Source organism: Balaenoptera ricei, chromosome 8 (assembly GCF_028023285.1).
Source record: "Balaenoptera ricei isolate mBalRic1 chromosome 8, mBalRic1.hap2, whole genome shotgun sequence".
Lineage (NCBI taxonomy): Eukaryota > Metazoa > Chordata > Mammalia > Artiodactyla > Balaenopteridae > Balaenoptera > Balaenoptera ricei.
Genome location: NC_082646.1, coordinates 75,657,759 through 75,681,975, shown reverse-complemented (window position 1 = coordinate 75,681,975; position 24,217 = coordinate 75,657,759). Strand labels below are relative to the sequence as shown.

Genomic DNA, 24,217 nt, shown 5'->3' with positions numbered 1-24,217 from the left:
TTCATAACCACTGTACTCCTCTTGTTCGCCATAGATTTATTCCCTCAGCTCTCCCTTCTGGAAAAATCTGAGGTTCAGCATTAGAGCAAGTGTATGTGAGGAATTACTGTACTTGTCCCACAATTGTATGACAGCTGCAGTCACACCACGGGAAGGTGTCTTCTTCTCCCCTGCAGCTCTCTGGGGGCCTCCATAAGCACAGGGCAAAACAGCCCAGAATCCTGTCCTCACTATAAACTTTCACCAATACAACTGCCATGAGAGAGATATGGTCATTTGTTTCAATTGTGCTCCCCTAGAAAGACAACTTGAAACTACCCAGAAGTCATGGACACAAAAGTCCTGATAACAGGACTGATGGGTGCAGATTCAACCCAGACTGAAGAATATTTGTCAATGAGTAGCAACTGGCACCCAAGACCCTTCCCCTTCATGGTCTCTGTTCCATCACCCAGGGGACAACATAGTCCCTGGATCACTGGCTGGGCAAACTCCCACCATTCTGAAAACACAGGTCCAGAGTTGAAACCCTTGAGGCTTCGTAGGATCACATACAAAAGATCACTTGGGCCTTGATGGCAGCTTTGTGAGACCCTGAGCAGAGGACCCAGCTAAGCCATGCCCTGACTCCTGGCCCATGGAAACTGTGAGATAATAAATATGTGCTGCTTTAAGCCTCTAAATTCATGGTAACTTTTTATGGAGCAATGGGTAAACTAGTTCAACAGGCAACGAGATATACACATCTGGAATTAAGAGATTCCAGTGGAAGATATGTATTTGGAAATCATTAGTATATAGGTCACCTATGTGCTGGTTATTGCCCATTTGCTCCCACCTCAACCAATTCTCCACCCTCTCTGCCTTTCTCTGTGCCCCAGGAGGCTACCTTCTATTGACCACAACACATGGGCTTCTTTGGTTCAGCCAATGGAAGGCACCAGCAGGAGATCAGGAAGCAGGAGAGAGAGGTTGAAAGATGTCTTCCCCTGCTCCCTCCAGCTCTGGGTAGTACAGCCCTTAGACTTGGATAAGAGTGGCCCCTGCTGGGCCAGCAGTGCCATCTGGGTGGGGCTTCACCCTCCAACCCCGACTCCTACTGCATGGGGTTGGCCTTAGTAGGGATAGTAATAGTTCATCTACAGTAAAGAAGGGAAGTAAGGAGAAGGTTCACCTATAGTAACAGAACGGAAGAGAAGGCACAAGGTTAAAGATACTGGTAGGTGACAGATGTAGAGGTGGAGCTTTGAGGAATTTCTCTTCTGATTGTTTCCGTTATCCCAGTTAAGGTCATTTGTTGACAGTGAGGATGATGGAGAAGGTATCAGAGGCTTAAGGAAAGAGGAAGTCATGGAATAGTCATCAAGGAGAACAAGAGATGAATGGACTAGAGAAATATACCATGGTTACCTGGCAGCACTGAATATTCAGTTGAACTCACTGGTCATTTTTAAAGGGATACCGTTCAGTAAGAGTCCTTCTCCAGACATGTTTAGCTGAGAGGGTGCAGACACAAACTGAGCAGATTCAGAGCTAACTAGGCTTGAGATCTGTCCAGGTAGAACAGACACTGGTGGTGACCTGTCCAGATCCCTGAGACTTCTTTTGTGGTTTTGGTTCCATTTGTCCATCCACCAGCTGGTGCAAGTACCACTGCTAGTAGCTCACACCTGCAACCTTCTCCAAAGGCTTGTCCTTGGGTGATTGGAGCCACCTCACCCTGAGATGCTTAGCTGAGGAGGAAGTAAAAAAACCCTTCTTTCTTGCCTCAAGATGGGACAGACTGCACATTAAAGTTTATATTCAAGGTCAAGATGAGACCAGACTTTACCCGAAACCATTTCCATGCTTAGCTCTGCCCCTTCCCTCTTTTGCTTCCCTCACTCTCTTACAGGTTTCTCCTGAGAACACTCCACTAGCTAATCCCAGGAATCCCCATTTCAGGCTCTGCTCCTCAGAACAGCCCAGAAGATGCTACCTCTACCAAGGTGAAGAGGAGTGAATGAGGAGGAGGGTGTCAGCTGAGAAGCTCCTTGGTGGTTGTCCTCTGGAAGCCGGAGTTGGCAGTGGGAGATACTGTTATGGAGCTGGGCTCCCTGTTTTCAATAGGGATGGTAGGATTCCGGAGTAGCAGAGACTAAAGAACAGCGTTAATCATCAGAGGCGAGACAGCCTTAATTAACCACAGTGAGCAGCAATGTCAGAACCGCAGCCAGGGGGCCTGACTTGGAGGACTCTGTGGAGATGGAAGATGGAGCGCAGTGTTCCTTGGGGCAGTAAAGATTTTCAGGCATCAAAGATATCATTTAATATACATAGCCAGAAGAAATCAAGAATGAATGAACAGAAGGCTGAGGTTACCCACCTCAATAGAATGTCAGACCTGAGCCAGGCCTCAGACCCAGAACCCATCAACTGAAAGGGAGGCTGATGAGCCCATGCAAGGAGGACATCAGAGCAGGGGGGGAGGCAGAGCAGTACGATCAAGGCCTCCACGAGCAGGGTGTCCAAGCAGAGTGCTGGCCCAGAGGGGTCAGGTTATTGGTTGTATTCAGGAAGTTTAGCAAATAAGTAAATATATTAAGCATAATGGGAGCCAGATTTGTCTAGGTTGGGAGAAGCAAATACAAATAATTACAGGGACAGCTATGAACCCTGTTGGATTGGTGTTGGATGGGAATTGAAGGTATAGGTATAAACTAATGATTTTCAACATATACAAATAGAGATATCCATATTTATATGTGTGTATATGCATACACACACCCACACACACAAATGCACACACATCCACGCTCGCAAACACACATATATGTAGATATACACACACACACATATATGTATGTATGTATATATTCTAATTCTGACAATTGAGGGGGCCTGGAAGCAGCAATACTCCAATAGATATTCATTTCTAAATACCATTGTCCATTTAAAGAAAGTAAGACTGCTTGGGGAAAAGCAGTGGCTGATTCCAGGACTAGAGCAGGAAAAGAACAAAGTGACCTGGGAAAAGTCTTATTATTCTAGAAAGTAAAGAAATGTTCAAAGAATGATGGGGATATGTAAAATGAACAGAGAAACTACTGCAAAGGAACTCTTACTGGAAATATCCGGTACAATTTGATCATCAAAATAAATAATTGACAGTACCAAATTATAACTTGTTGAATAATAGAAATCAATGAGTCCACAATGACATAGATACATGAGTGAAATAAATGGGGAGAAGAAAAAGTGTTTCCTTATAGTCAAATGCCAACTGAAAATTGATGGAATTAGAAAATCAACATTTGGCAACCACTGAAGTAATAATTAAGGCAAGAAATAGCAATGGATGCTAAAATTAGTGTGCTAAAATGGGATGAGGAATGAGATTTACTATAGCTTCAAAGTATTTCCCAGCAAAATTCTTAGTATTTACAAAAGGGGGAAAAGAAACTATAGTGGAGAAATATGGTAGATACCATCTTGATCAAGTGATCAAATTAATACCACCAGTGATGGGACAAATCCACATCATGTAGGGTTGCAATCAGAAAAATACAGCATCACTTCTGTAGTATTCTGGCCAAAATGTATAGCCTAGGTCTAATCATATATGAATATTAAACAAAACCATTTTGAGGGACCTTTTACAAAATGACTGGCCTTCAAAAAATGTAAGTCATGAAAGTTAAGGAAAGACAGGGGAGCTGTTGCAGATTGGAGGAGACCACAGAGACCTGACATGTGAATGCAACACATGATCCTGGACAAGACGCTATAAAGGACAATTCTTTTTTTGTTTGTTTGTTCTGTTTTGTTTTGGGGGAGTTAGTACCTACAGGTGGATGTTTATTTATGTATTTTGGCTGCGTTAGGTCTTCGTTGCTGCACACGGGCTTTCTCTAGTTGCGGCGAGAGGGGGCTACTCTTTGTTGAGGTGCATGGGCTTCTCATTGCAGTGGCTTCTCTTGTTGTGGAGTATGGGCTGTAGGCGCGCGGGCTTCAGTAGTGCAGCTCTCAGACTCTAGAGCGCAGGCTCAGTAGTTGTGGCGCATGGGCTTAGTTGCTCCGCGGCATGTGGGATCTTCCCGGACCAGGGATTGAACCAGTGTCCCCTGCATTGGCAGGCAGAGTCTTAACCAGTGCACCACCAGGGAAGACCCAGGACATTCTTGATGAAACTTGAATAGGGCTTTTGCGAGAGAGCATGCAAAATTTCTTTGTACTAGTCTTGCAACTTTTCTGTAAGTTTGAAATTGTTTCAAAATAAAACCTTTAAAAAAAAACCCTATACTTTATTTTTTTTTTAAAGAAAGGAAGGCTGAGTCCCCTTGGGGGAAGTGCCCTGAAACACCACAGTAAGTGTGTATAGTAGTGATACCTTCAGTCCTTCCTCAAAGTATTTGGATAACTGTAGTGCCAACGTTGGGGTAAAAAGAAATACCTAGATCTTTTGAGGGCTGTAATTTACAGAGTCTGAGCTGACACAGAAACCCAGGGACCCAAAGGGCCATCATTGTCTCCTATTAGAGAAGTGGCAGATTAAGGTCAAGTAATAAACAGAGTCCTGGACCAAGTCCATCTCACAGTGAATCCACTGAGTCCACAGACCAACTGGTAGCCATCTCCCCAGCTCTTAAATATATATTTGAAATGGTCTTACCTAGCAGTTAGTGAAAGCCCATATTCATCCTTGACCTATGGAGTAAAAGCTACTGTAGTATGAAAGATCAAGTGGAAGTCCCTGAAACTATACCCTCTTCTAGACAGAATAATAAATAAAAAAACAACACTGCATTCCCAAGGGAACAGCAGAGATTGGTACTACCCTCAAAGATGTAAATGATGCAGAGGTCATTGTCTCCACCATATGTCCATTTGATTCACTAGTCTGGCCCTTCTAAGAAGCAAATGAATATGTCAGATGACAGTGGACTACTCACATCTACCAAGAAGTAGGACCAAGTGCAGTTGCTTTGCTACATTTAGCATCTTTACTAGAACACAGTAACATGGCCTCTGGTACATAGTGTTGCTTTTGATCTGGCATTATTTTTAATACCTATCAGGAAGGAGGATTGGAAGGAGTTTGCTTCAGATGGGATGGGCAAGCGTATACAACAATTACACCCTCTGTCACAAAATATCCTGAAGAGACTTGGGCCATCTGGACATTCCAGAAAATACTGTACTGGTCCACTATACTGATGACAGCATATTAATTTGACCTGGTAACCATGAAGTGGAAACTACTCTGGATATCCAGGAGATAAATATTACAAAAATTCAGGGGCCTGCTTGTCCCATCAGTGAAGTTTTTAGGGGTTCAGTGGTTTGCCAGGACATCCCCTTCAAAGTAAAATACATGATATTGTACCTTATGCCTACTGCTACCAAGAAAGAGCCTTGGTAAGCCTTTTGGGTTTTGGAAGCAGCATATATCACACTGGGGAATACTGCTCTGACCTATTTATTGAGGATGTGGAAGGATGTCAGTTTTGAGAGGAACTCAAAGCAAAAAAATGATTCTGCAGCAAGTTCAGCCTGCATTACGAGCAACCCTGTCACACAGGCCATATGACCCACAGATCCCGTGGTACTAGAGGTATCTGTGGTAGAAAAAGAGGAGCCCTCATACATTGCTGGCAGGAATGTAAATGGTGCAGTCACTGTGGAAAAGTTTGGCAGTTCCTCCAAATGCTAAACATAGAGTTACCATTAGACCCAGCAACCCAAGAGAAATGAAAAAATATGTCCACTCAAAAACTTGTGCACAAATGTTCATAGCAGCATTATTCATAATATCCAAAAAGTGGAAACAACCTAAATGTATATCAATTGATGAATGGATAAACAAAATGTATATTCATACAATGGCCAATGTTTGGCAATAAAAAGTTAGGAAGTACTGATACATGCTATAGCATAGATGAACCTTGAAAACATGTTCAGTGAAAGAAGCCAGACACAAAAGACAACATATTATATGATTCCATTTATGTGAAATGCCCAGAATAGACAAATCCATAGAGAAAGAAAGTAGATTAGTGGTTGCTTGGGGCTGGGGCAGGGAGAAGGGGAGAGAAGCAAGAACGGGGGATAATTGCTACAGGGTACAGGGTTTCTTTTCGGGGTAATTAAATGTACTAAAATTTGCACAACTCTGTGAATATACTAAAAACCGCTGAATTGTACACTTTGGTTTTTTTTTTACTTTAAATTATTTTTTTAAATTTTTATTGGAGTATAGTTTCTTTTTTTATAACTTTTTTTTTTAATAGTAATCTTTTATTTATTTATTTATTATATTTATTTTTTTGGCTGTGTTGGGTCTTCGTTTCTGTGCGAGGGCTTCCTCTAATTGCGGCAAGTGGGGGCCACTCTTCATCGCGGTGGGCGGGCCTCTCACTGTCGCGGCCTCTCTTGTTGCGGAGCACAGGCTCCAGACGCGCAGGCTCAGTAGTTGTGGCTCACGGGCCTAGTTGCTCCGTGGCATGTGGGATCTTCCCAGACCAGGGCTCGAACCCGTGTCCCCTGCATTAGCAGGCAGATTCTAAACCACTGCGCCATCAGGGAAGCCCTGGAGTATAGTTTCTTTACAATGTTGTGTTAGTTTCTACTGTACAGCATAGTGAATCAGCTATACGTATACATATACCCCCTCTTTTTCAGATTTCCTTCCCATTTAGGTCACCACAGAGCATTGAGTAGAGTTCCCTGTGCTATACAGTAGGTTCTCATTCGTTATCTATTTTAGACATAGTATCAATAGTGTATATATGTCAATCCCAGTCTTCCAATTCATCCCACCCACCCCTTTCCCCTTTGGAATCCATACACTTGTTCTCTATGTCTGTGTCTCTATTTCTGCTTTGCAAATAAGATCGTCTATACCAATTTTTTCAGATTCCACATATATGCATTAATATACAATATTTGTTTTTCTCTTTCTGACTTACTTCACTCTGTGTGACAGTCTCTAGGTCCATCCACGTCTCTACAAATGACCCAATTTCGTTCCTTTTATGGCTGAGTAATATTCCATTGTACATATGTACCACATCTTCTTTATCCATTCCTCTGTTGATGGACATTTAGGTTTTTTCCATGTCCTGGCTATTGTAAATAGTGCTGCAATAAACATTGGGGTGCATGCGTCTTTTTGATGAATTGTACACTTTGTATCACACATTAATGCCCACCAGAGGGCTTCTACTGCAGGAAAGGCATGAAAAAACCAAGTGGACAGGATCCAGTAGATGTTAGCCAGCCTCTGTCCTTGGCCACCCTAGTGTTGGTGAAATGGGGTCATGAGTGGAACAGCCATGGTGACAGAGATGGAGGTTATCCACAGGCCCTACAGCACCATCTCTCTCTCCCCAAGGTTGATCTGGCTACTGCTGCTGCTGATATCCAACCTGTCAGCAACAAAGACCAACACTCAGGCCCCCAATATGGTATCATCCTTCAAGGAGGCCAACCAGCCACCTATGGCCATTTGGGCCATAGCTGGAACCATCCATCCTGGAAATGGCAGCAATTCATCTTGACTAGGATTGGCACATATTCTGGGTATATCATTTGCCTTTCCTGCCTGGAGTGTCTCCACTAACACCATTATTTGAAGGCTCACAGAGTCAGGGCCTGCACCAAGGTGAAGCAGTACAGAAGAGTACAAAAGAGTGAGTTTTGTACACTTAAGGTACTCATCTTAAGGTTTGCACCCTAGGCACCTCACTTGCCCCACTCTGTCTAGTCCCATTCCTGCAGAGTTTCTGATTTACCATCATGAAACCATAGACAATTTTGCCTTGGACCAAGGGACCCTATCAATGGCCAAAGAAGAAAGCAGTGGGCACATGGAATCCAGTGGTCTTATCACATACCACATCATCCAAAAGAGGCTAATCTGATACTGGTTAAATGACCTCTTCAAGATGCATGCAAGGTGCCAGGTATCCTTAAACCAATGGCCAGTATAAGTGGAATGTCCTCCAGGGGTAGAATATTCCATCTAGGAACCAAGAGATGGAAATAGGAGAGGCCCCCGCTCACCTTTATTCCCTGTGACCCCCTTAGGCAATTTGTGCTTCCCATGCCTGCAACTCTGGACTCTGGGCGTCTAGAGGTCCTGGTCCCCAGAGGGAGCTTGCTTACACCAGGGAACAAAACAAGAGTCTCACTGAACTTAAAAGTATGGCTGCCTCCTGGACACTTTGTGCTCCGTGTGCCAGTACACCACCAGTCCAAGCAAGGCCTCACCTTACTTCCAGCAGTGATCGACCCTTACCCCCGTAAGAAGGTAGGGATGCTACCACAAGAGTGGGGGCAGGGAGGAACATGTTTGCCACTGGGTGTCTCTTCTTACTCTCATGCCAAGTTTAACTGTAAATGGGCAAAAGAGAGCAACCATGGCCTGATAAGGACATGATAATAAGGGGTTCAGACCCCCTGAGGGTCTAGGTTACTCCACCAGTCAAGCCACCTAGACCAGCAGAAATGCTAAATGGAGGTGAAGAGAATCTCTAATGGGTGGGAGAGAAAGGAGAAGATAAGTGACAATGGCAGCCTGAGGGTCAGCTACAGAACTGAGGGCTGTGACTCATCCCATTCCTCTCTTGTAACTTTCACTGTAAGTTATGGCTACCCAGAATCCTGGAGAAGCTGAGACAAGATGAAGTGAATTCCATCTGAGATGCAAGTGGATCTAAGTGGTGGCAGAGGTAGACTATAGCAGATGTTATTGGTGTCCCTGAGATCTTCTTTTCCAGTTTGGTACACTTATGCCCCCAGCTACCAACTGAATTCCTGCTAAGAGCTTACCAAACTCCTCCCCAAAATTGTCTTTGGGTGACTGCAGGCACCTCACAGTTTACATTTCCCCCAACCCAGGCTGCCCCTAGCCAATGACTGCCCAGTGCGGGGGCTATGCAGAAGCCCAGCTTCCTTGATCCCAAATGGGGCAAGCTCTATGGTACAACTTGCACTTCCAAGCAATCTGCAGAATCATGCTGAGGCTAGACTTGGTTGAAATCATATTCTTGCTCAGCTTCTTCCCCTCCCCTGCCCAGCTTTCCCCACTCCCTTACAGGCTTCTCCTGAGAGCACACCTTAATAAATCACATGCACGTGAATCCCCATCTTGGATTCTGCTTTTAAAGAACCTGACCTGAATTTACAAAAGTGATTTCAGTTTTCATGTGAATACAAAATTTAAATGAAGCTTAATTTTAAGTAATGACAAATTCAATTTGAAAGTCATCCTCTAGACCAGCGATTCCCAGACTTGTGACTGAAATCACATGGCAGATTTCTCAAAATGCCATTTCTAGGTCCTATCCTAGACCTCCTTAACCAAAACTCCAGAAGTGTGACTTAGGAGTCTCAATTTTTTTTAAGTTCTCCTGGTATTTCAGCTCATCAAAGTTTTGGAACCCATTGGTTTAGACCAGCGGTCCCCCACCTTTTTGGCACCAGGGACCGGTTTTGTGGAAGACAATTTTTCCACGGGGGGTGGGATGGAGGGTTGGTTCAGGCAGTAATGCGACCAGTGGTTCAGGCGGTAATACGACCGATGAGGGGGATGTGAAGTGGCAGATGACGCTTCGCTCACTCACGGCCACTCACCTCCTGCTGTGAGGCCTGGTTCCTAACAGGCCGCGAACCACTACCGGTCCGAGGCCCGGGGGTTGGGGACCCCTGGTTTAGACAACTTAACTTGTATTGGATGGTTGCTATATACCTCCCTATATATGAACTTGTGAAATGTGCAAGATAAAACTTTGAGGTCCCTCCCAATACCACATGTCTGTGATTCAGCTAACCATTCATTACAAACCAATATCCCTTAACTGAAAAAAAAAAACTGATCTTGATTTTAAATCAATCTTAATTGATTAGTCTTTAAAATATAATTTAATATAAAATTGGACATAAACATTTCTGATTATGGTACAGGTTTGATTATATTTCATGAAATGGTAATATTTCTTTTTAATATATAAGTTATATATAGTATATAAGTTATACATGTTATTGTATTAGTTGGAATAGACTAGGTAATGCTGGGGCAACAAACACCACCAAAATCTCAGTGGCATAACCCAGAAAAGTTTATTTCTTTTTAATACAAAGTCCACAGCATGTCTGAGCACCTCTTCAGGGCAGCTGTCCGCCTGGTCTACCGCTCAGTGGTGCGGGAAGCTTCCATCTTAAGACACCTCAATCTCAGTACAAGACTTGGAATTCTCTGGTGCTAGAAAGACTCACACTGGAAATTAAATGCAGTGGCCCTGAGGCAATCCTGGCCATTTCCTCTGATCACATGGGTCACCACTTATTGGCCAAAATTAGTCATATGATCCTACAATAAGTGCAAGAGCCAAGGAAGGGTAATCCTGCTTGCTGCATGCCCAGAAGAGAGGAGAACTGCATACTGGGAAGACTAGCAATCTCTACAACAGTTATTTTTTAAATGTGGAAGATTCACAAAAGTGGGAAAAAAAAAATGTGTGTGTGTGTGTTCTATCACTGCTATTGGGTTTTGGTTTATCTCCTTTGAGTCACTGAAAATACAAGTTCTTTTGAATAATGGTTTTTTTTACAATTATGCATTCTCACTGTAGAATATTTTTAAATACATCAATGCGTACCAAAGAAAATTTAAAACCCTTGCAATCTCATCTCCAAAAGATAGTCACATATGACTTCTAATCAAAATTAGAATCACATTATTCACACTAATTTGTAATATGTTTGTTCTCCTATCAATACATACAAATTCAATTTTTAATTCCCATTTGCTAATGATCATTAATTGTGATTTCAGGAAAGGCATTTCTCTCTGGGTCTCAGTTACTCCGCCTCTAAAATGAGGGTGTTATCGCTAATTCACCTATTGCTAATTCATACTAAGATTGATTTTAAATCAAGATCACTTTTTTTTTTCAGTTAAGGGATATTGGTTTGTAATGAATGGTTAGCTGAATCACAGACATGTGGTATTGGGAGGGACCTCAAAGTTTTGAGAAATGCAAATCAAAACTACAATGAGGTACCACTCACACTGGTCAGAATGGCCATCATTAAAAAGTCTACAAATAACAAATGCTGGAGAGGGTGTGGAGAAAAGGGATCCCTCCTACACTGTTGGTAGGAATGTAAGTTGGTGCAGCCACTGTGGAAAACAATACGGAGGTTCCTCAGAAAACTAAGAATAGAATTACCATATGATCCAGCAATCCCACTCCTGGGCATATATCCAGACAAAACTATAATTCAAAAAGATACATGCACCCCTATGTTCAAGCAGCACTATTCACAATAGCCAAAACATGGAAACAACCTAAATACCCACTGACAGATGAATGGATAAAAAGGTGTGGTATATATATATATATATATATATATATATATATATATATATATATATATATAAAATGGAATACTACTCAGCCATTAAAAAGAATGAAATAATGCCATTTGCAGTGACATGGATGGAACTAGAGATTATCATACTAAGTGAAGTAAGTCAGGAAGAGAAAGACAAATCCCATATGATATCACTTGTATGTGGAATCAAAAATATGACACAAATGAACCTATCTATGAAACAGAAACAGAATCACGGACATAGAGAACAGACTGGTGGTTGCCAAGGGGGAGGGGGCTGGGGGAGGGATGGAGTGGGAGGCTGGGGTTAGCAGATGTAAGCCTTTATATATAGAATGGATAAACAACAAGGTCTTACTGTATAGCACAGGGAACGATATTCAATATCCTATGATAAACCATAATGGAAAGGAATATTTTAAAAAGAACATAAATTAACACAACACTGTAAATCAACTATACTTCAATTTAAAAAATTAAAAAATAAAATAAAATAAATAAAGTGAGGATGTTTGAAGAGATCATCTCGAAGATGCCTTCCAGCTCTGGTGACCTGCGAATATATGCAACTCCTGATGCCTATACCTGTTCCTCTTTCTCCTCTCCTCCCATCCACAGGCTACACTCAGGACTAATTGTACCTTGGAGAACAAAAGCCTTGAACCAGCCTCTCCACTTTCAGGACTCAGAACAGCACCCAGTGGTTGGGCTCCTGTCCGTCAGGGTGATGTCCAGAGGTCTCAACTGCTCTCACTCTGATATACAAAATCTCCTTAGGGCCCTGAGCCCCTGGCCAAAATCTGTTACCAATGTTTGCCAAGCAAGACTACCATCACTTGGAATTGCTGAATCTGAGAATCTCTGATTAGAAAATAACATTGGAGGTTATTTCCCCCAATAAAATGTAAGCTCATAAAACAAAGACTTTGTTTTGTTCACAACTTGTACATCCTGTCTTTTAGGAAGTTTCTGAGATATAGTAGGTACTCAATAAATATTCGCTCATTTGAATCAGTGAATCTAAACTTATACCTACCCTTGTCTAACATTCCCAAGAAGGACGCCTGCAACATCTGCTTCTACATCTCCAACAACAGAAAGCTGATTATCTCCTGGAATAATTGATTCCATTGTTTCACCGAGAGACAGGTGTAACTAAAGGATGGCTGTGTCAAACTCAATATATCGTCTACCCCAATTACAGGAGGGTGGACATGCCAAATGGGCAAAAGTTGGTTCTGCGAGTGTAAATACAAGCTTCACATAGATAACATTCCCATTTGTAAACTATATATTACTTTACAGGACATATATGTCCATTTTTGTAATCCTGCCTTGAAGGTTAGGCAGAGGCAGGATTTAAGTTCAGTGTTTGTTGAATGGCTGAGCCTTTCTGCAATTTTTACATAGGTCACCAGGGGGCGCACTTGTTGCTTAAATCGTCACTTAATCATCCCTGCAGCTGGAGACTGACAGAGTCTGAAGGGCGACACTGGACTTGAAAAATAATTAGCCAGAGACATGTAGGTCCTGTCACTGGCCCTTTATATAATAAAGGAACGATGCTAAAATGCTGATAGCCGGGGCGCGTCACATCTACTGAGAAGGGTGGATAGAAATCCTTCCTTTACCATTGATTAAATAACCAGAGGAGAGAAAGCCAAAGACCTACAGCTGAATATTATGGCTTCAAGGTGAAGGGGTCCCAGAGCCTTGCTGACGTGGAAGGAGAGTTGTAGAGACATTACCTGCTGGTGCTACCTTGTTCTCTAAATCCCTGGCAGTCTCCTTCTAAAATATTAGGGCTAGAAGGAACTACAAGAGCATCCAAGCATTTCCTCCAACCTGTTTTACAGAGCGGGGAACTGGGGCCCAGAGAAAAAAATTATTTGTCCGAGGTCAAACGACAATCGAGTGGTGGAACCAGAATTAAAACCCCGGAGGTTATTTCACTGAGTATTTAATAGTTTGGCTGGTGGGGGGTGGTCTTTAGAAATTACCCTTTGGATTCAGGACAACCTGAACTCTATTGGTGATTAAGATTGGTCTTTTTAGAAGAGGTTATTGATTATGATATCTTTGCTCAAAAGAAAAAAAGAGAGAGAGAGAGAATGAAGGAGGGAGGGAGGGAAGGAAGAGAAGGGAAAGAGGGAAGGGAGACAAGAGTTTTCTGACGGCCTTGTCTCCAGGCAGCCTCTGTGGCTGCTCGCCCTTCCTAGCAACTGCAGCTAGGCTGCATTGTTTGAAGTACTCATTTTCTTTTTTATCCAAAATCAAAAGATGAAGGATAAACTCCCAAAACAAAAGGCATTTTTCTTCCAAGGGCTTAGATAAATTATAATTCAAGGACAAAAGAGTCAAGGGTGAGCAATCCCTCAAAAACCATCTGCAGAACAATTAAGCATTGTCAATAGCACAACTCATTTCTGAAGTGCAGACTTGGAGAGCCTTGCAAGCCAGAACTGGAAAGGATCTTGGAATCATCATATTCAAATACCTCACTTTACAAATGAGGAATGTGTGGTTCACAGAGGGGAAGCGATAGGGTCATAATTCAAATGCTTACAGAGACCAGGGAAAGCAAGCTGGGGTCAGATAAGAGGTCTCTTAGATAGGTTCCAGGAAATATATGACTTTCCCCTTTAAGAAAAACAACAGAGCAAGCATCCTGACAAATGGCAAAAAACACAGACCCTCAGTAAAGGGGGTAAGAGTGGAGACCATGGCAAACTGGACATGGCCTGCCTCAAGGGAGCAACTGCTACCCAGATTCATTGGTCGCTGTCACGTAGGCATGTGAGCCTGAAGTTACCAGATCTTCTGTTACTTTTATATATGGATTTGTACTTGCAATGTCCTAATTTTTTTTAACGATGGCAACTAATTTGAATTAGTTGTAGGCCAAACAGAGCCCTTCTGGAGTCTAGACTGAGCTGCAAGTTTCCTGTGTGCACCCTCGGGACCAGGGTACTGGGGGTGGTAGGGAGAGGGCCTTCAGCTCAGACATCTACTCACTTTGTGACCTTCCAGAAACCACTTTTCTCTGGTGTCTCTTTTCTCATCTGAAATGTGAGGGGATCTCTCAAGTTAGATCTGACAGTCTGTGGTTTCTGAGTATTCTTGACAGATCGAGATTCTAAATTAGCAAGGCATTGTGGGTAGAGCATAGGAACTGGAGGCAAAAGGCCCACAAATGCCTGTCTCTCCATGTCCTTGTCCCCTGGAACTTCCAACACCACTTGTCCAAAACTGAGCGTATCATCTCCCTACCCAAATGGGCCCTCAGCTAGCCTTTACCCACAGTATATGGCACCACTACTCACCTAGTTGCCCAGGTCAAAAACCTTGGCCTCATCTTAACTCTCTCCCCCTCCACCCTCATCCAATCAGCAAGTCCTGTCAATTCCACTTCTCTCTCGACTCTGTTCACTTCCTTCCACCTCAAGGGCCATCATCCTAATCCAGGCAACCATGATTTTTTCACCTGAATCACTGCATCAGCCCCCTAACTATCTCCCTACCTTTATTCTTACCCCCCTCCAGTCCATTCTTCATACTGCAGTCAGAGTTGTCTTCATAAAACACAAGCTCCCGGTTTAAAATCCTTCCGTGGTTGCCCTCAAGATGAAGTCCAAACTCTTTAACATGAGGACCCTGGTTTGGTTTGGTTTGGTTCCTGACCCACACTCATGCTCTAGCCTTTTCTCTTGCCCCTGCCCCTGGAGTTGGCGAACTTCTGGAGAGAAGAAACTACAGCTGCTAACTAGTGAGCTCCCAGAACTCGGCATAGTCCTGACCCCTGACAGCCACTTGCTATTTGACGAATGAGTGTATGAATGAATGAATGAGTGAATATATGAATCCAAAGACTCCACCACTTAGTAGCTGTGTGACTCTAGAACATGTGCACACACTTTCTCCATCTGTAAAAATGCCTGTCCTGGGCTTCCCTGGTGGCGCAGTGGTTGAGAATCTGCCTGCCAATGCAGGGGACACGGGTTCGAGCCCTGGTCTGGGAGGATCCCACATGCCGCAGAGCAACTGGGCCCATGAGCCACAATTACTGAGCCTGCGCGTCTGGAGCCTGTGCTCCCCAACAAGAGAGGCCGCGATAGTGAGAGGCCCACGCACCGCGATGAAGAGTGGCCCCCGCTTGCCGCAACTAGAGAAAGCCCTCGCACAGAAACGAAGACCCAACACAGCCAAAAATTAATTAATTAATTAATTTTTAAAAAAATGCCTGCCCTTACAGGTTGTCATGAGGAGGAAATTAGACAACAGGTATAAATGGGCTTTGGAACCTATAAAAGCAGGATCTAGGTGTTAGTTGCTACATACCTTCTCTGCTCCAGTTTCCTTGCTCAGTATCTATCTCAGTATCCTTCCCCCATAACCTTAAAGTATGAGTTAAATGAGTTAATATATGTAGCATGCTTTGAATAGTACCTGGCACATTGTAAGTAGTAAACAAATAAGTATTACTACGATCATGGCAATGGTGACAATGATGACAGATCTTTACAACCCTCTGAGGTGCCAGATGTAGAGGACATTTTTGGCTGCTCTTTTGGTAACAGCCTTCTGATTTCCTTTTGAATGAAATCTTGGGTGAAGTATGATGGGACTGTCAATCAAGGTGTGCCCTCCCCTAGCCAGTGGGGTGAGCCCACAACCAGAACTCAGCCAATCGGACTCTCACTCTCCCAGGACTTCGAGTGGCAGGAAAGGCGCTCATGTATCCTTGCGGTGACACCTAGGTGTGACTGTGGAGATGTTCCCAACCCTGAAAACTTCTGGAGCTTCCTGAACCCCACTTTTCCAAGCATGGTCCTTCAGCCTTCCCTTCCATCCATGAGTTTCCCCATGGCCTTCCAATCAATTCCCCTTTGCTTAGGTTAGCCAAAAGTCACTTCTGTGACTTGTTTCCAGAGACCCCTGGCCATGCACTGCTCTGGGGTCAGGACACTAGTCGGCCATCAACTCACTGTGTTCCCTCAGGCAAGGCATTTCTCCTCCCTGGACCTCAGTACACCCCTCCTAACATAGGGGCCTTGACCAGGCTGGTTGTTCCCAACCTGGCCAATTAGTAGAATCATTTGGGGGAACTTCCTTAAGACTGAGCCTCACCTCCATCCTACTGAACCAGATTTTCCAGGGGGAGGCCTGAGAATCCATATTTTTTAAGCAGTTCCCCCAGATGATTCTGAGACACAGCCAGCTTGGGAAGCACGGGGCCACACAGCCTCTGAGGGCCCTCTGAGAGCAGAAGGGATGGGATTCTTGGTGCTTCTGTGATGTCTCTGGGACACTCACGGTTCAGATCCAGGTCTCATCAATCTCCCCACTTAGAAACCTCCCGTAGCTTCCTGGCACATCAGAATAAAACCCAAACTCCTCCCACAGCCTTCAAGACCCCCTGCAGCCTGGCTCCTGCCCTCCTCTCCCACCTCATCTCTCTCTCTGGCCTTCCTGCTGTGCCCAGAAGAGAACGTTCTGCTTGGGAAGCTCTTCCCTTACTCTGCTCAGCTGGCTCTGAGGCAGGAGATAGATGGGCCCCAGGCTGAACAGCTGGAGTTTGTCCCCTGTGGACAGATACTCCAAAATAGCAGGCGCAAGAGAGGAGCTGAGCCCTGCCCAGATAAGAGACCACATATTTCTCATTCTCAAGGTCAAGGAGACCTTCCCGACTACACATGCGCAGAAAGGCTCCTTGGAGGTCAAAAGGGAGGGGGTGTCACTCCATAGTAAGTGATGTCAACCTACCCATAGGCCTCTTCGCTAGAATCCATTTTGGCTAAGAGATGCACGTGCACACAGGGAAGGACCCTGAGATAAACCAAATCTGGACTCAGAACCAGGCAAAGCAAGATGATTGGCCAAGAGAAACCTGGAAGAAGTGCCCCATATAAGTGATTCAAACAACCATGAGGGCACGACTCTCTCTCTGAGTCCGCCCGTGTGTCTATCCACGTGTACCCTTTTTCCTCCTAATAAACACTTTACTTGTTTCACTACTTTCTGTCTCTTTGTGGAAATTCACTTCTACAAAGCCGATGGGCCAGGGCCCTGTCACTGGCCACTGGTCGCTGGTGGTCTAGTGGCTGGGATTCAGCACACTCACTGCCGCAGCCTGACTTCAATCTCTGGCCAGGGAACCAAAATCCTGCTTCAAGCCACTGCAGGCTGAGGCCACCTGAGATCAGCTCCTTCTTGTAAGTCAAGATCTGTTCAAATGTTATCTCCTCTGAGAGGCCTTCCCTGAACCGCCAATCCAAAGCGTCTCCTCTCCAGCTACACTCCCCATCACCCACACTCTCTTTTTTTTTTTTAAACTTTGGGTTTATTTATTTATTTATTTATGGCTGTGTTGGGTCTTCGTTTCTGTGCGAGGGCTTTCTCTAGTTGCGGCAAGTGGGGGTCACTCTTCATCGCGGTGCGCGGGCCTCTCACTATCGCGGCCTCTCTTGTTGCGGAGCACAGGCTCCAGACGCGCAGGCTCAGTAGTTGTGGCTCACGGGCCTAGTTGCTCCGCGGCATGTGGGATCCTCCCAGACCAGGGCTCGAACCCGTGTCACCTGCATTGGCAGGCAGATTCTCAACCACTGCCCCAGGGAAGCCCCACACTCTCTTTTCTTTTTCTTCATTGAACTTACCACTGTCTGAAATGATCCTTTTATTCATTGTTTTCACCCGGTTCATTGGCAGTGTGTTCCCACTAGAATGTAAGTTCCGTGACAGCAGAGAAGCTGACTATCCTGTTCTCTAACATGTACTCAGCTTCTGGAACAATGGCTAACTCAGAGTAGGTGCTCCATAAAATACTCGTTGAATAAATCTGCTTTGCAGGAGCCCAGAGCAGTGACCACGGGAGAGACAAAGTTCTGACTCCCACTCCTCCTGAGACAAGTATTTCTGATGTTTCTTCCTGGGATTGGCAGCCACGTGCCCTTGGCCTTCACCTTGAGCTGACAGGCTGGCGTCTGCGGCTCCCGGAGGCTTGGCCAGGATCTGTGCCCAGCTCCTAAGCAAGCTCACATCACACCCACACCCACACACACCCCAGCAATTGGTCTCAGCTCAGGCTCTCCTCTGATAAACCTCGCTAACGACCTTGGCTTTTCAATCTTCAGGCTTGCAGCCAGGAAACACAACTCTGGAGGTGAGCTCTTAGGAACACAAGGATGTCCTCCCTTTAAATCAATTGTTTCACACAAAAGCTCTGCTTTTTTGTTTTCCCGTCTCCATCCCTATAGCATCTGTTATAAAACCCAAATCGCTGGGAATGGTACTTGGACACTATTCTTATACCACTAAAAGGATTACCTTTGTCGATTTAAGTGTGGGGATAATGTCCAGCTTTCATTGAGAGACTCCACCAAAATCAGCATCATGAATTCCATTTATGCATTTGCTGTAACAATGACACAAAGGTCACTGGCCATAGGGACCCTCAGGGTCTACCATCAGAAAACCCTCAGAAGACTTGCTCTGAGAGCTAAGTGCTACAGCTGCCTAAATTCATCAAGGAAATGAGTAGAGAAAAAGAAAAGGAGAAAAGAAAGTGGGAAGGGAAGGAAAATATGAGCTAGCAAATAAAAAAGACCTACTTTGCCACTTTAGATATATTGTTCTGTCCTTCCTCTCTGAAATTATCATTCAAGTATTCAGGAAAAATGTATTGAATACCTGCTATATACCAGGCATTGTCCGTGACACTTGGGATCCAACAGCAATCCAAAGAGACAATGATGCTCCCCCAAGCGGCCTGGTATTCTAGTGGAAGAAGACAGACAACAAAATAGTGAACATAGTAAACAGATGAAGTATCTAATTCATAAGTATATTTATTACTATAAAATATACAATAGAACCTCTTATGTGCTATATAAAGCATATAACATATTTGAAATATATAACATAGTTTATAAATCATCCAGTATGTCGGAAGGTAAAATGTGCCATCATAAAAGCAAAGACAAAGGGAGATTGGAACTGCTGAAGAGGCAGGTTCCAGTATCAGTTAAGAAGAGTGGCCAGGGTAGATCTCATTGAGAAAGTGACATTGAGCAAAGACTTGAAGGGTGTGAGGGCATTAGTTCTATGTAACTTGCTGTTGCCTTCCTTTTTGATATCCAAGAAAATTAGAACCGAATTTGAGACTCAAACCCAGTACTCTAGAGGCCCCTGTGGTTTGCAAATGTGTGGTCTTTTGTCCCCTGGAAAGGCAGGACGGGACAGTGGTTAAGGGCATGAGTTCCAAAATCAAACTAGATTTAAATACTGGCTCTACCACTGACTAGTTACATGACTTTGGGTATCGTATTTAATCTCTCTGAGCCTTGGTTCCCTATATCCCAAAATAAAGATAATAATAGCACCCACCTCGTAGGACTCTTTTAAGGATTAAATGAAATAATGTACACAAATTCCTTTGCATGCCGGAAGAACTCAATAAACACTGGCTGTAATGATTAAGCCTTGGTCTTGTCTCTCAAAGTTTATTTACATTTTCTTTGGTCCTGATTCTCTGTCTTTATTGATATTTTAACACTGTTTTATGGTTTCTACTCCTGTGGTAAGCAACCTCAAATCCTTTGTTGATTGGGGTGGGTTATAAATAAGTAAGTAAATAAATAAAAATCTGGATGGGGGACATTTTCACTGAAGCAAAACATTTCATTACTGATAGAGTGAATTGCAAGTGAGGTCATAAGCGAGAAATACTGACTTCAACAGTGCATTAGAAACCACCAGCAAGACACTCTCTGGTTACTCAGACCATCTTTCTCTCTCCCAAAGCCCGCTTCCTCCCTTCATCAAGAGAGGGTAAATGAGTCACACAAAATGACTCAAGAAGCCTAAATCCTCCCAACCTCACAATTACTTCATTGCCATGGACCTCACAGAACACTCCTTCTTCCCCATCAGAGAAGAGAAAGGAAATCGATGGGGTTGCTTTCCACGGTGATGGGGTTAAGGAAAAGGGGTGCTTGCTGAGTGCAGAGTCAGACGTAGATCAGAATCTCATTACTGCTATTAATTAGTGAGCGCTGTGGCCACAGGGAAGTCCCTTGCCCTCTCTGTGCCTCAGCTTCCTCATCAGTAATAACAGAACCTCCCTTTTAAGGGGCTTGTGAAGAAGAAAGAAGAGAGTCCATGGAAGCAACGTGAATAGCTTATTTGTAAAGCCCTCAATAAATGTCAGACTTTCTTTCCTTATCTGTACCCGAGGGCAACACTCAATGGACTACAGGAATCTGGGACATTTAAATAAGAGGGTGTACAGGGCAGAAACGGGATGAGAAGACAAGTGTGGGTATATCTCTATGTGATAGAAACTCCCTACAAGAAGCAAAGGAGAAAGATCATTTTTGATCCCCTACTATTTTCTAGGTATATTATCATGCTCCTCCCTCACCATAACCCTTTGAGATGGGCATTGTTATCCACACCTGACAGCTGCGGCTGGGCTTTGAACCCAGAGCACACAGGTAGGAATGCTTAGGAGGCAGTGCTGGCCTTCCAAAGTTGACTTTATGAAGGACAGCAACTAGCCTCCACCATAGGACATCACAGGCACCACTGACAGAAATCTGCCAGCTCCCACCCTCCCTGAAGAGCCACGCCCCTGTGACTCCCAAGCTGGCTTCAGCAAAAATCTGGGCCAGGGCTTCCCTGGTGGCGCAGTGGTTAAGAATCCGACTGCCAACGCAGGGGACATGGGTTTGAGCCCTGGGCCGGGAAGACCCCACGTGCCGCGGAGCAACTAAGCCCGTGCGTCACAACTACTGAGCCTGCACTCTAAAGCCCACGAGCCACAACTACTGAAGCCTGCGCGCCTAGAGCCCATACTCCACAACAAGAGAAGCCACTGCAATGAGAAGCCTGAACGCAATGAAGAGTAGCCCCCGCTCGCCGCAACTAGGAAGAGCCCACATGCAGCAACGAGGACCCAACACGGACAAAAATAAATAAATTAAAAAAAAAAATTCTGGGCCAGGGTGACCTTGCTGAGGCTCCCTCACTTCATCAGCCACCAGGGTCTCTGCCCTATGAGCTTGGGCTTTGGAATTAGCTAGATCTTAATTTGAAACACGTACCCCTCACATATCAACCGTAGGGCCGTAAAGAAGTCACTTCTTCTTTCTGGTTCCTCTTCTGAAAATGGTGACATCAAAATGCCTGCCTCGCAAAATTGCCATGAAGATTAAATAGAGCATTGAAAACATACAAAACAGGGTCCGGCACATACCAAACGCTCATTTATGGTAGCTGCTATTGTTACACTTACACTGTCTGGGGAAAATCAGCCTTATGCTGAATGACGGAGATGATGCTTTCAGGGAGGGAGAGTGGGCCCTTGAGCACTGGCTGACACATCTACCCACACTTCCCCCATTATCTGACATTTGACCCTTTCCTTTGTTCCACAAGAAACAACTTGAGGATAACAAGACCCAGCTGGGCTCTGTGCCCCTCTGAGAAAAAAAAAAAAGATGAATCAAGGCCCAGCCCAGGGCCTCCCATTCATTGCCCTTGATCCACCAACATGAACTGATGGTCCCTTCTGTGCTGGGAACTGAAGAGAGAGGAGACTCAGGACTTCATAGGGCACTTGGGGTAAAAGACAAGGAACCATTACTATAGCAAACAGAAAGGAATGAGGGCTGAGTGTCCTTGGTAATATGGGAGAAGCCTCCATGGAGAAGGAGGTATTTGAACTGGAACTTAAAAATTAGGTAAGACATGGCGGGGGATGGTATCCCAGGCTGAAAGCACAGCATGAACAAAGGCTAGAAATGGGAAAATGCAGTTTGTTTAGAGAACAGAGTAGTGTGGTAAGGCTGAAGAACTAGGATGCCAAAGGACTAAGGTGAGAGCTGGAAGTGAAGGGTCAGTGAACCTTATGGGCAAGGAACACAAAATAAAGGTCATGACTACCATGGAGAAAATGGGGGAGTGGGTCTGCATTTAAAATAGGGTGGTCACAGAAGGCCTCTTTGAGGTGACACACTTAAGAAGTAAAGGAGCAAGCCATTTGACCATCTGGGGGAAGTTTCCAGGCAGAGAAAAGAGCAGTGCAAAGGTCCTGAGGCCACAGGGTGGCTGCCATGTTGGTGATGCATTAAAAAGGCCCGTGTGACTGGAGTGGTAGGAAGTGAGGTTACAGAGTTAAATAAAAGGGAGCCAGCTCATGAGAGGCCTTGCAAGCCATTACAGGGGCTTTAGCTTTCACTTGAACGAATGGAGAGCCATTGTAGGATTTTCAGTAAAGGAGCAACGCGATCTGACTTACGTTTTAAAAGGATAGCTCTGACAGCTTCGTAGAGAATCAGCTGCAGGGGGCCAAGGGTGGCAACGGGGAGACCAGTAAGGAGGCGATTGCAGAGATCCAGGCGAAAGAGGACGGCGGCTGGAACCAGGGTGGTAGCCCTGTGATGGTGCGCCTCGGTTTCCCCATGCGAAAACGAAGCTTAGGATGCCGGCCCTGTATGCCTCCCAACGTCTCAAAAAGCCCCCATCGGGATGGAATGCCAGGAACCTCCGGCCAGCGGGGTGCCAGCCTGGGTAAAGTGGGACTGTGGGGCGCGTGGGCAGCTCCTTGCGCGTCCAGGCCTCCGGTGCCCACGAGAAAGCCTAGACAGGTACACGCCCCGTGATGCGCGTCAGGAGGGTGAGACCTGGCGGAGGAAGGTCTTGCTCCTCAGAGACTGAACAGGGAAGGGTGGGAAGGCGAGTGCCTCTCCCGAGTCCTGGAGCGGGTCCTGGGCATCCGGCACTGTGCGCGCCGCTGTATGCAACCACTCTGCTTGTGCAGGTGCGGCAACGGCATCGTGCGGGCATCATGCGGGGAGCGCCACAGCACCCCCTCCATGAAATTCCCCCCCAGCCCCCGACTATGACCCCTTTGTCTCACTTTCCCCTACCCCCAGCTGTCTGCCTGGCGGTCCTGCACCGGGTTCGGCGCGCACGGCCCCGCCGGGGTCCCTCTGGCGGCCGCCGTAGCAGCGCAACCCGGGCCTGGGGCTCGGGAGAGGAGAAAATCATGAATGAAACAGATGCGGTGCTCCCGCTCCCCCGCCCTCCCGGTCCAGGCAACCTCGGCGTGGGAGCGGCGCCTGCGGGGACTCCGAGCGGAGCTGCGGGGTGGGGGCGCCCGTGGGGGCGCCCGAGATCCGGGTCGGGGATTAAGGGTCCGCGACCGGCCCCACCTGGGCTCTGGGCGCCGCCGGAGCTCCCCGCCCCCGCGCTCGCCAGCCCCGCGGGCCCTGCGCAATTCCCGGGAAGCGGCGCAAGCCCGCCCGGGGGCGGGGCGGAGCCGGGACTAAGGGCGAGGAGCCGACCCGGCGGCTGCGCCCGAGACTCCGCAGCCGAAGCGCATTTGGTGAGGCGATCTGAAGAGGGAGCGCGCACGGAGCGCGGGACTGAGCGCCGGGCAGACGGACCGACGGACGGACGCCCCCGCACACGCAGACGCACAGAGCTCGGCGAGGTCCCCCTCACACACACGCACACACACACTCGCGGAGACACACGCACACTCGCGCGCGCACATCCTCCCGCCAGCCTGCCCGCCCGCTCGTCGGCGCCCGGAGACTTCTCTGGCCGGTAAGTGCGGCGCCTCCGTCGGCGCCTTTGTGTGGGGAGCTGGAAGGTGGAGGGCGCGGGGTCCCTCCCAGGGAGCCCCGGCAACTGAGACGTCCTCCAGACCCCCAGGCGGAGAAGCCGGCGCCCGCCCCCGCCACGCCCCCATGGGGCTCCCGGCGCCCCGGGACTGGGGGAGGGGTCCCCCACGCCTGGGTGGGGACCCGGCGCTGGGTAGAGGGGAGAGAGCAGC

General features: G+C 46.1%; 1 protein-coding gene across 1 annotated transcript in view; it reads left to right on the top strand.

Annotated features, from left to right (window-relative positions):
• Positions 1–23,708, top strand: part of MRGPRX2 (MAS related GPR family member X2) — an 84,432-nt gene extending 60,724 nt beyond the window's left edge. Inside the window, 3 exon segments of the mRNA XM_059929929.1 lie at positions 22,686–22,820; positions 23,313–23,381; positions 23,475–23,708. Coding sequence (XP_059785912.1) covers positions 22,686–22,820; positions 23,313–23,381; positions 23,475–23,708 — 438 coding nt within the window.
• The last annotated feature ends 509 nt before the right edge of the window (positions 23,709–24,217 follow it).